The sequence below is a fragment of the Monodelphis domestica genome, chromosome 7 (assembly GCF_027887165.1).
Source record: "Monodelphis domestica isolate mMonDom1 chromosome 7, mMonDom1.pri, whole genome shotgun sequence".
Lineage (NCBI taxonomy): Eukaryota > Metazoa > Chordata > Mammalia > Didelphimorphia > Didelphidae > Monodelphis > Monodelphis domestica.
In genome coordinates, this window is record NC_077233.1 from 137,015,645 (window position 1) to 137,027,835 (window position 12,191).

A 12,191-nucleotide genomic window follows, 5' to 3' on the forward strand; every position below is an offset into this window, starting at 1 on the left:
TGAAGATATTGCACTAATAGGATTGTGCTTATTTTATTACTTAATGACACAGGTATGATTTCCAGAGTCGGAAACCTCGAGAGACTCTACTGTCTTCTCTCGTCTCCTTGTTTCTACCTTCAAAATGACAATAAAAGCATTATATCAGCAAAGTAACTTCCTGAGTTTTACTGGACCATATTTGTGTCCAGGCTGCTGGGCAGACTACTTTAGGTGCATTAAACTGTCTGCAGGGGGTTACATTGCCCCTCTTCTACCCAAAAATGACACCCTCTACAGAGGCAGAAAAGAGTCTAGGACTGGATCCCATCTATACATCAGAACTATCCAAGGTAGAGTAGATTTATGTCACATTAACACTGTCGGTGGCTGATGAAAAAGCATTTCCACTATGAGAACATCATCTACTCTCTTGAGATGGTCCTCTCTGGCCTTACTATCAATAACTACTATTCTCCCACCACCAACTCTGTCCTTAATCCTCGCCCCACACTGTGCTCTAAGCCTTGGGACATGCTTAGTAGTCCCCAACAGGAATATGCAATGAATCCCCAAAAACTGTTAATGACCTATCCCCTATCTTGAAGAAACACCTGAGCCCCTCAATTCACTTCTAATAACTTATAAAGGTAGGGAAACCTACTCTCCCAGAGCCTAAGCCCCATACCCAGGGAAGGGAAAAGGTCACAAAGCCTCCCTTGGTCACCTGCTCCCAAATCCCAGGCCACCTTCGACACCCTCCACAACCCCTGCAGCTGGGTGGGGCTTATCAAAGACGGCACCAATACAGGAAAAGGATGTGGGGCTGGAGTCTGTGGTACACACAGATGCAAGGGCCAGGGGGGAGGGGACGGGGGCAGTGTTTCCTGCCCTCACCTCGCTCCTCAGAGGGCTGTCTTCAGCTGAGATGGGCCCAAAGCACAGACCTCTTTTTCTCAAAGCTGAAGGCCCTGCTCCTTCAGGTATGCCGCCCCTATGTGGGGGGTCCTTCCCACCACTGTCAAAGAAGTTCCATCTTAAATTGGCAGAAATTAGGTCCTTCCAGAGTCCCAAGGTTCCCTAGGTCCTGGGTTTCCCTGGCTCCAGGGCCCTGACTGTGGGTGGGCTCCCTAAGCTGCTGCAGAGTACCCAGCACTTGCTGCTGCCAACGCTGCTGCTGCTCCTGCTGCCGTTCCAGCCGGCTCTGTTGATCTGTCAGCATTTGGAGCACCTGCAGGACCTGCTGCACAGCCCCCTGTACCGCATCCAGCTTCTCAGCCAAGCCCTGGGCACTGGCACAAGGCAGACGGGTCTGAGTGCTCATGTCCTGAACCTATGAGGAGAAAAGATTGACATGACGCTAGCAGACAGCAGAAATGCACAGAGCTCTCCATCCCTCCCGTACTCCTAAAGGGACCAAACAGTAGCAGCTTAGAACCTGGATTATATGGAAATCCTGAGGACTTTGTGTTTTGTTTTGTTTTTTTAATAACCCTTACCTTCCGTCTTGGAGTCAGTACTGTGTATTGGCTCTAAGGCAGAAGAGTGGTAAGGGCTAGGCAAGGGGGGTCAAGTGACTTGCCCAGGGTCACACAGCTAGGAAGTGGCTGAGGCCAGACTTGAACCTAGGACCTCCCATCTCTAGGCCTGGCTCTCAATCCACTGAGCTACCCAGCTGCCCCCAATCTGAAGACCTTGAGTGAAATCCATACATAAAACATAAATGCCTGTCACGCCTTACCTATCCAAATTCTGCTTTGAGACCTCCAATAAAGGGAAACCCAATTATTCTTGCTTGAAGCAGCATATACTTTTAGGAAGTTTTTTTTTCTTCAATCAAACTACATTCTGCCTAGCTTCTACCCATTCCTCAGAACTAAAGCTTCAGAGGGGAAAAAAGGAACTATATGGAAAAAAAGACTTGACACTTGTCTCTGGATATTAGAGAGTAGACGTATTAGAGGAGAAAGAGAAGGAAAAAGACAGCTATGCAATTAATTAGACCTCTTTAGAGTTGAGGCTCTCCCTGAAAAGGGAAGAGCTGAATTGTTTGTCTCTCCCAAAGAACAATAAAATCTCAGTAAAAAACAGGAAAAAAAGTAAAGAGTGGTGATGGCTGGGGACTCCTGGCTAAGAGGCATTAAGATGGCTGGCTGCAGACCTTATGACAACAGAGAGTTCTTCTGTTGTCTACTTGGGGACCTGTATCCAAAACATTAGAGAAAGCCTCCCAAGACTTATCAAGATGAATGACTTGCCACTTCTGGTCACTAATGACCAACAAATGAGGCGGAAGAAACCCAATGACTACAAAGTCTCAGACAAGAAACTAAAGACCACAGGAACATCAGTTCTGTTTTCTTCACTGTTGTGCCATTGAATACAAGGGATGCAAAAGAGAAAAACAAATTTGGGAAGTTAACAGCAGACTAAGAAAGTGGAATTTTAAAAATAGAATTTGGATTTCTAGATTATGGCTTAAAATAGAAGGATTTCAGATACCTGATCAAAGAGCAGCATACATATAAAGGCTGATAAGAAAATCTTCCAGGTATAACAATCCAGTAAAAGGATTTTAAGGGAAGGGGAAGGAAGAAGATTGCCTATGTATAATACCCTTTTATATCTCATCTGCCTTAGCAGAGGCAGGAATAATAGGCAGAAGTTGTAAAGCTCCAAAATGTAAGTATTCAGGAAAAAGTTTCTAACAATTGTAGCTCATAGAATGAATTGTCTAAGGAATTAGTGGATTTCCCACACCTGGAGGTTTTACAGAAGAGATTGGATGACTGTATTAGTTTATCTTATTAGTTTATTCCTTTTGTATATCAGTTGTACTACAGGCATGCTGTCCTTTCCAATTCTCAAGTTCTGTAATCATCTCTTGGACCAAGTAGTGTAAAAATGGAGATTTGAACCCCAGACTTCAATCCCCAGAAGTCCTTGGTACTTCCCAAAATTCCCTATAATTTCACCTCAGTCTCCACCTGGACGAGAACACAATTTAGTATTTAAAGGGCTCTCTGCCTCCCAAGACTCTCTCTCTTCTTCTGCTTCTAAGCACACATGTCTCTACTCAGCATGCAAGATATAGTAAGTGAAATATGAATGGGCTAATCAGCCCTAGGCATGTGCTTTTCTTATTTTGTATTTCTTTATCTTTGATTTCTAATAATCTTTAATAAACCTCATAAAATATATTTATCAGTAGGGACTAATTTAATTTTTACAGCGGAGCAAACAAAATCTCTCATCCACAAGTTAGCACTCAAATATCTGAAGGCAGTCATCATTACCTCTTCTAAGTCTTCCCTTCTTCAAGCTAAGCATTCCCAATTCTTTTAACCAGCCTGCCACAGCAGCTTCCCCCAGGTCTAACATGCTCATGTGTCCTATAATCTAAAAACTGTTCTCCCTAAACCCTGCTATCCATCTCCCCTCCATCTGCAGCCAATCTTCTCAAGAGATTCATCCATGAGGCAATTTGGAACTATGCCCAAAGGGCCTTGAAATATTGCCTGCCCTTTGATCCAGCCATACCACTGCTGGGTTTATACCCCAAAGAGATCATAAGGAAAAAGACTTGTATAAAAATATTTATAGCTCTGCTTTTTGTGGTGGCAAAAAATTGGAAAATGAGGGGATGCCCGTCAATTGGGGAATGGCTGAACAAATTGTGCTATCTGTTGGTGATGAAATACTGTTGTACTAAAAGCAATGATGAACTGGAGGAATTCCATGGGAACTAGAATGACCTCCAGGAAGTGATGCAAAGCGAAAGGAGCAGAACCAGGAGAACATTGTACACAGGGACTGATACACTGGTACAATCAATGTAATGGACTAATGTACTAACAGCAATGCAATGACCCAGGACAATTCTGAGGGACATATGAGAAAGAACACTATCCACATCCAGAGAAAGAACTGTGGGAGTAGAAACACAGAAGAAAAACAACTGCATGATCCCATGGGTCAATGGGGATATGATTGATGAAGTAGACTCTAAATGATCACCCTAATGCAAATATTAATAATATGGAAATAGGCTTTGATCAATGATACATGTAAAACCAGTGGAATTGCTCTTTGGCTCCAGGAGGGGGTAGGAAGGAGGGCAGGGAAAGAACATGAATCATGTAACCATGGGAAAATACTCTAAATTAAATAAATAAATAAATGAACTTTTAAAAAAGATTGAGATTCATCCATGCTTGCTGTTTCCACCTCCCTCTTTATCTTATCCCTTTTTCATTCCTTTATCTACTCACTTGGGGGCTGGAATCCTTAAGGTCTGGCAGGCCAGGGCCAGGCCCAGAAGACTGCACTCCTACCAGAAGAGGAAGAGAAGAGGAGCCAGTGCCCCTTTGTACATTCTGTACAGTAGCCTGGGGAGGAAGCAAGCAGTGTCAAACTTGAATCCCTTCCTCCCCTCTTTCAGATGGAGAGAAGGACAGGAAAAGGGAATACAGTACAACCCCTGGCTATAATGGCCCATAACTCCCTTCAACAAAACAGACAGGATTTACACCCCTTATCCTCCAAGTAAGGGCAGGCTTGGCAGCTAACCCAAGTTTGAGGCCTATACTCAGGGCACTACTGTCCCTTCTCACAAAGGTAGACTTGGAATCATCCTCTAAGGAGTTTATTTCTGCTAACCTTGCTCTCGCCCTTCCCCCCCAATTTTATAAGAAAAGGAGAACTGAGGCCACAGTAACAATGGTTTGCCCATGGTTACATAACAATTCCACTATTTCTACTCCAGGAAAGTTGAGAAAGATGGGTTATGGACAACTTTTCTCTCTTCAACCCCCTCCCACCATTTAGATACCGTGGACCTTACTTTTTTGTGGAGATAGATGGCTCTGTCCACAATCTTCTTCTTGACAATGAGGGCAGAGTTCCGTGGTGAAGGCATACATGCCCGCCCCCGATTCAGTGGATGAGGGGAAGCAGGCTGGCTCACTGGACCAGGAGCCACCAGCCCAATACCAGCATCACCTGTAATTATAGCAGGAATAGCAGCTAGAGGAGCAGGGAGATCCTAGTCTCCAAAGTCATGCTTCCCTGCCTCTGACTCCCCAACACTAACAGACAGACCAAGTGAATGAATGAGTTGTTGGGTTTTTTCCTCCAGAAAAAAATTGTTGTCTAGATAGCCAAAAAATTAGAACACTGCCCAGAAATCCCTGGTAAGAGGCAGAGTTGGGAGAGGTAATAAACATAAAAGTTCTCAAGATCCCTTGTATCCTATACACTGATCTATTTAGAAAGTTAGGAGGTTAAAACTAAAGAGAAAAAAGGGCCCTGTTTTACATACTGTAGTCACTGATGCTAAAGGATGAGGAAAAATATCACAACATTCAAGCCCTTCTTCAACAAGAAATCACAGCGAGCCCAGGGCAACTGTTGGCCCATAAGCTCTTAAATGAGGAGGTGCCTTAGGGATCTCCTGGTATACTGTGATCATTTTAGAGATAAGGAAACTGGAGGTCAAAGACCCAAAATGGTTTGCCCAAGGTAGAAAGTGGCAGAGCCAGGGCTCAGGGCCAGGACTTGGCTCCAAACCCAATGTCCTTCACAATCTTGAAGGGAAGGACTGTTGGCCAAAAACAGCTCTGCCTGAGACTTGAAACAGAGTACCAGTGGGCCACTGTCTTCTAGACATCATTGCCTTGTAATCCAAGGAGTGTCAGGCTGAGAAAAATGTCACTTGTCACTCTCCCCCCAACTCTGCTCTGAAGCACCCTCCTCACTAGCACACAGTAGGTATGGGTTACAGCCAACATGGATCCCAGGTGGAAGAGGGAGAAAGGGAAGCTAATACCACCATGACTTTCCTCCCAAATAAACAGAGAAGTCCCAACCGATAAAGCAGAGTTCTGGGAGTAGCTTAAGGTGGAAGAGGAGCCCACAATTCCAGGTCAGAAATCTAGTGGACATGTTGGGCAAAACACAACCCTTATCAGAAACACCCACTAAGATAGGACTAAGACCCAGAAAACTTACTGTTAGCTGAGGCTCGGGGAACCTCACTGGAACAAGCATCCTTGGGGTGGGCTACACCATCCTCACACAGAGATCTCACACTGACAATCTTAATGCCCTCTTCGCCATCCCAGCTCTGACCAGCTCCAGTCTCTCCCCTAGGCCCAGCTGGCTGGCTTTCCAAGGATTCCTTTGGCTCCACCTCGCTCTCCTGCAACAAGTCCCAAAGCTGCTCATCCTCCCAGCCAGCTCTCCTGAGTGCCAGCAGCCGACTGTTCTGGTCCCTGGGAGGGAGGGGATGGCTGCTGCCAGGCAGGGGGCCAGGATCCATATTCTTCCGTTTCAAGAAAAGATAGATGGCCTGTGGTGTGACACGGATGTTGTCAAGCTCCAGGACCTTCTTGATCTTTCGAAAACTCAGCCCTGCTTTCCGAAGCTCCACGATTCGCTTCTTGGCATAGTCATCTAGGCGACCCATGACCCTGACCTGCTGGGGTTACAGTATATCCAAGGCCTCACTCCTCAGGAGTCCCTTGTCCCCTTGACTGATGTCTGTCACACAGCTTGCTCCAATCCAGAAGCCTGTGCACAGAAATATACATACACAGAGGCAGCCTTTCAAGACCCAAAGTGGAAGTTCCTGGGATAGAATTCACCAACAAGAGAACTCCATTCTGTTCTTTGCTGCTCCTGCAAAGCAAAGAAAATTCATATCAGCCCAGTCTCAGCTCACCCTGTCTCCTTCCTCAGATGACAGCCTAGTCCCTAATACACATCAAATGCCTAAGTTAGCCTTGGCCCCACCAACTCTGCCCCTCATATCCAAATTTCCCCTGGAGACCAATTTGAGTTCCCCAACAACACCAGGGATCCCAATCCACAGAGATATCAGGTAGCCAGTTAGCAAACATGCAATTCATAAAAGGGTCCTACTACATACACTAGGCGTTTTGGGACTGGGAAAAGTGTGTATGACATGTGAGATTAAAAGGGTTTGGATGGGAAGGTCTATAGAGCCCTAAGTCAAGTAACTGAAGGGAGACATGAATTGGTAAGTTTACAGTGTCTGCCCCTCATCTCTGCCTCCAGCAAGGTCTAAGGGCAGCAAAGGCACAAGTGTCAGTTTAAGATTTGTCTTCAGAGAAAGAAAGTTTTACCCTTTTCTAATCTCCCTTTGATTGCCTTTGTTTCTGACCTTCTACAGCTGACCTGGTATGAGGCCATGGGAAAGTACAATTAAACTCTTACATTGCTTTGTTCCTTATGCTAAATGAGTCAACTTATAAAGACCCTATTACTGCCTTTGGGAAACTAAAGGAAACTTCCAGTAAAAATAGTCTTCCTTGGATGAGGAATCTGACATTTCTGAATTTTCTTTGAAATCCTTTCTGGAGTGGGGAACTAGCACTAAAAGAAGTCTAGTCCTGACATTGTGGGGACTCATTCATCTGGGCTATTAGGTGCTGCCAAATAATGGTGATTTCTCTATTGCAAAGTGAAAGGGTTTCAGAGGAGAGTAAGACAGAAAGTGGAGGCATCTCTGATATACAGCTTCTTCCCTCTTCTTATTCTCTTAACCCCTGACAATCTTGGCTTCCAATTTTTATTATTCCACCAAATTGCTCCCTCCAAAGTTACCAGCGATCCAAAGGTGCCAAATGGCCTTTTCTCAAACCTCATCTCCTTGACCTCTCTGCAGCCTTTGACACTACTAATCACTGTTTAAAAACTTATTTTTTACCAATTACATGTAATAAAATTTCCACATAAGTTTTCTGATGTTCTATGAACCAAACTAATTCCCTCCCTCCTTCCCTCCCCCATATTTCTATACTATTCATTTTTGTAAGTGAATAATCTTATCAAACCAAAACCCCCAAACATATATTCAAATAAATGAAAAATCGAATGCTTTCATCTGCATTTCTACTCCAACAGTTCTTTCTCTAGAGGTGAATAGCATTGTTTTTCATAAGTCCCTCAGAATTGTTCTGGATCATTGTATTGCTGATAACTACTGATCACTCTCTTTAAATTTTTTTTTTCAAACCTTTACCTTCAGTCTTAGAATCAATACAGTATTGCTTCTCAGGCAGAAGAGAGGTTAAGTGACTTGCCCAGGGTCACACAGCTAGGAAGTGTCTGAGGTCATATTTGAACCTAGGACCTCCCATCTCTAGGCCTGGCTCTGAATCTACTGAGCCACCCAGCTGCCCCCTACTGATTACTCTTGATACCCTCTTCTCTAGATTTTACAGATACCACTCTTTGTTGCTTTTCTATCCATACGATCATTCCCTCTCAACCTCCTTTGCTGGATCCTTCTCCAGATCACACCTTCTAATTGAAGATGTCCCTCAGAGTTCTGTCCTGGACCTTCTTCTCTCCCTACTACTTCACACTTTGGGATCTCATCAGCTTCTATGGATTTAATTACCAGCTCTATGCTGATAATTCTCAAATCTCCTTATCTTGTCCCAACCTCTCTGCTAACCTCTAATCTCAAATTTCCAACTTTCTTGCAGACATCTCAAGCTAACCAAGTCCAAAACAGAATTCATTATCTTTCCCCCTAAAAACCCTCCCTGCCTCCTACCTTCCCTATTACTGTACGGTCCTTCAGTCTCAAAACCTAGAATTCTCCTCAACTCCTTACTGTCTTTCATATGCTCCCCACCCCATATCCAAGCTGCTGCCAAGACTTGTCCATTTTACCTCTACAACAGTAAATTTAGAAACTAAAGGTACCTCAGAAGACAGCTAGCCCCAATTCTTCATTTTATATTGGAGAAACTGAAGGACTGACTTGGTATATGACCCAGATCAAACTGCTTACCATCTCCATGTGAGGGGAGGAAAGGGAGGGAAGGAGCCAGTTTGGAAACTATAGGAAAGTATAACTGGTATTTAAGCCCAGGTTTTCTGAGTCAAACAATCAACGTTTATCAAGCACTTACAATGGAGATACAAAAAGAGGAAAAAGACAGACTGCCTTCAGGAAGCTCTTGATCTAATGGAGGAGATAATATACAAATAAATATGTCAGGGACAAGACTCATCATCTCCCAGCTTCAGGCATTTCCTCTGCCTGCCCCACTCCCATGCCTGTGATATTCTCTCCCCCAACTCAACCTACTGACTTTCCCAGCTTCTTTTTAAGAAGTCAGCTAAAATCCCATCCTCTACAGGAAGCCTTTAAATATATACTTTCTTTAAAACCCCTACCTTCTGCCTTAGAATCAATACTATGACAATCCTGAAAGGAATAATAGAATGCTATCCACCTCCAGAGAAAGAACTATTAGAGAAGGATGGATATGGATCAAAGCAGACTATCTTTCACATCAGTGCATATGTGATTTTATTTGGGGTTTCAGTTTTGCATGCGTGTGCTCTTCCCAGGATGACCAATATGGAAGTGTGTTTTGCATGATAATACATGTATGGCCCAGATCAAATTACTTACCATCTCCAAATGGGGGAGGGAAAGGAGAGGAGGAGATGGTTTGGATCTTATAATTTTGGAAAACATATATTGAAAATTACTCTATGTACCTGGGAAAATAAAATATCTTTGAGTTAAAAATAATTTTAATTTTTTCAAAAGCATACTCTCTAAGGAACAGGGTAGGAGAAAAGTCTATTGTTTCACCAACTCCCACTCCCACAACATAGGAGTTGTTAGAATCACAGATGAAGTGAATGAATAACACATATGAGAATCTAGGAGAAAAATTCAAGATTTTCAAATTCTCATTATTCTTCCTGATTTTCCCTCCCCACCTCAGAAAAAATTAAGGGGAAAAAAATCAAAATGTCTTTAATCATTACCATTTTGAAATGTCTAAAAATTTTAAGAGAAGTTGTTCCTATAGGGCAAACACCTCTTTAAGTATCAACTCTTTGTCATTCTGATAGGAACCACAGCTCACAGCTGAGGGCAAAGTTTGCATTCATGACCACAGGACAGAGAGAACTACCCTTGCTACAGCAAAAAGGATTAAATGCTGGAGAATCACTAAATGTCAGAGCTGGAAAGAAGCTCAAAGTTTGGATTAGAGAACAATGAGGGTCTGAGAAGCAGAAACAACTTTTCTTCATGTGTCTGCTAAATGGCAAAACAAAGGCAAGAAATTGGATTTCCTGAACCCCTCCGTTCTTTCCAAACTGTGTTTGTGAGCTGCTTTCTCAAATAATCAAAAGTATAATTCTATATAATTAATACAGCTACAAGAGTTGTATTCAATGGATCAAGCTTCTTCTTTTTCCTCAAGTTATTTTTCTGAAAATGAGACTTCCTCTCTTTGCTTAGGACTGTAAAGAACAAATCCAGATCAGTCAATTAAAAAATCATTTATTAAGCACCTATTATGTTTGAGTAACTGTGTTAGGGACTTGGGGATTAAGTACAAAGAAACAACCCCTACTTGCAAGAAGCATACAATCTAAAGGAGAAGACAATGTAGACACACACATATACATATATCTAAAACACACATTTGTAAAAACAAAACAACTCTGAAAAACTTAAGAACTTAGATCAACACAATGACCCACCCCAATTCCAGAGGTCTCATGATGTTACATACCACCCATCTCCTGGCAGAGAAGTGATAGACTCAGACTGCAGATCGAGCCATTTCTTTTTTGAACATAAGCAGTGCAGAAATTTGTTTTGTTTAACTATAAGTTTGTAACAGAGGTTATATTTTTTCCTACTTTCTCAATATTAGGGAGCAGGACCAGAAAAGGGCAAAAAATAAACTTGAAAACAAGATAAAAAAATTTTCAAAAAAATACATACAGCATTAATATAAAGCAAACAAATGCAAATATATACAGAATCATTAAATACAAAGTTATTAGGAAAAGAGAATATTAGCAGTTAGAGGGGCCAAGAAAGGCCTCATGTGGGGCAGCTGGGTGACTCAGTGGGTTGAAAGTCAGGCCTAGAGATGGGAGGTCCTAGGTTCAAATCTGGCCTTACACACTTCCTAACTGTGTGACCCTGGGCAAGTCACTTGACCCCCATTGCCTAACCCTTACTGCTCTTCTGCCTTGTAACCAATACACAATATTGATTCTAAGAGAAAGGTAAGGGTTTTTTTAAAAAGGTCTCATGAAGAAGGCAGATGGTACTTGGCTTATTCTTCTTATGTTAATCCCTTACTTCCTGTCAGTATCAATTCTAAGACAGAAGAGCAGCAAGGGCTAGGCAATGGGGGTTAAGTGACTTACCCTGAGTCACACAGTTAGGAAGTATCTGAGGACATATTTGAACCCAACTTAAGCTGAATCTTAAAAGGCGAGAACCTGTATAGCAGAGATAAGGAGATAAAGCAGGCAAGGAAGGCATCTTGGTGGAAAGGCATGGAAATGGGAGATGGAGTATGTGAGGAATAGAAAGAAGGCCAATTTAGCTGGGTTATGGAGTGCAGGACAGGGCATAATGCCCAGTGAAGCCAGAAAGATAAGCTGGAGCTATTCTGTGAAAAGTTTTAAAAGTTAAACAAAGTGTAATCGTTTATATCTTAATGGCAATAAGAAACCACTCAAATTGATTGCATAGGATAGTCACATAGTCAGATCTGCATTTAAGTGAAATTATTTTGGCAGCAGTGGATAGCATAAACTGGAGTACTGAGATAACAATCAATCATGTCTTACCTCTGCCAAACTAATCTTCCTATGATCTTGTCATGTCACTTCTCTCTTCTGTAGTGGTTCCCTATTGCCTACCAAGCCCCAAGCAAGGTAAACTCTTCTGCCTAGCATTCAAGGCTCTATATGATCTGGTACCAATGCTAAACCTTTCCAAACGTATTTTCTAAAATTTCCTCCACTCAAACTGGATTACTCTATGCCCCCCCCAAACATATCTTGCATTTATTCCTGTGAACTTACTCATGCTATATCTTACACCCAAAATGTCCTTTGCCAGCCGAATTCCACACTGATTCCATTAAAGCTCAACTCACATACCACCTCTTCCTTGAAGCCTTCAGAGACTCCACTGTTGGAAAAGATCCTTGCTTTCAAACTCTCAGTATCTTGTTTTGCGACTGTCTGATGCACTTATGTCTTTCTACGAATTATAATTATCTACATCTCAATCACAGCTGAATCATCAATCATCTCCTGTTCACAATAAGCTTAAGTATCACCTAATCTACTCTCTTGACATTGTCTCTGTTGGCAATCTCAGAAGTTGCCGGGATTTTGGT

The 12,191-nt window shown here is 42.6% G+C and overlaps 1 protein-coding gene across 2 annotated transcripts in view; it reads right to left on the minus strand.

The window, feature by feature from the left end:
• Positions 1-12,191, minus strand: part of LOC103104852 (uncharacterized) — an 18,149-nt gene continuing 5,958 nt past the window's right edge. For both annotated transcript variants that reach the window (XM_007499403.3, XM_007499402.3), the window contains exons 2-5: positions 5,989-6,657; positions 4,823-4,980; positions 4,251-4,367; positions 1-1,312 (exon numbers count right to left, since the gene is read on the minus strand). In XM_007499403.3, coding sequence (XP_007499465.1) covers positions 1,001-1,312; positions 4,251-4,367; positions 4,823-4,980; positions 5,989-6,445 — 1,044 coding nt within the window. In that variant the 5' untranslated portion in view covers positions 6,446-6,657 and the 3' untranslated portion in view covers positions 1-1,000. The remainder of the gene's footprint in view (positions 1,313-4,250; positions 4,368-4,822; positions 4,981-5,988; positions 6,658-12,191) is intronic.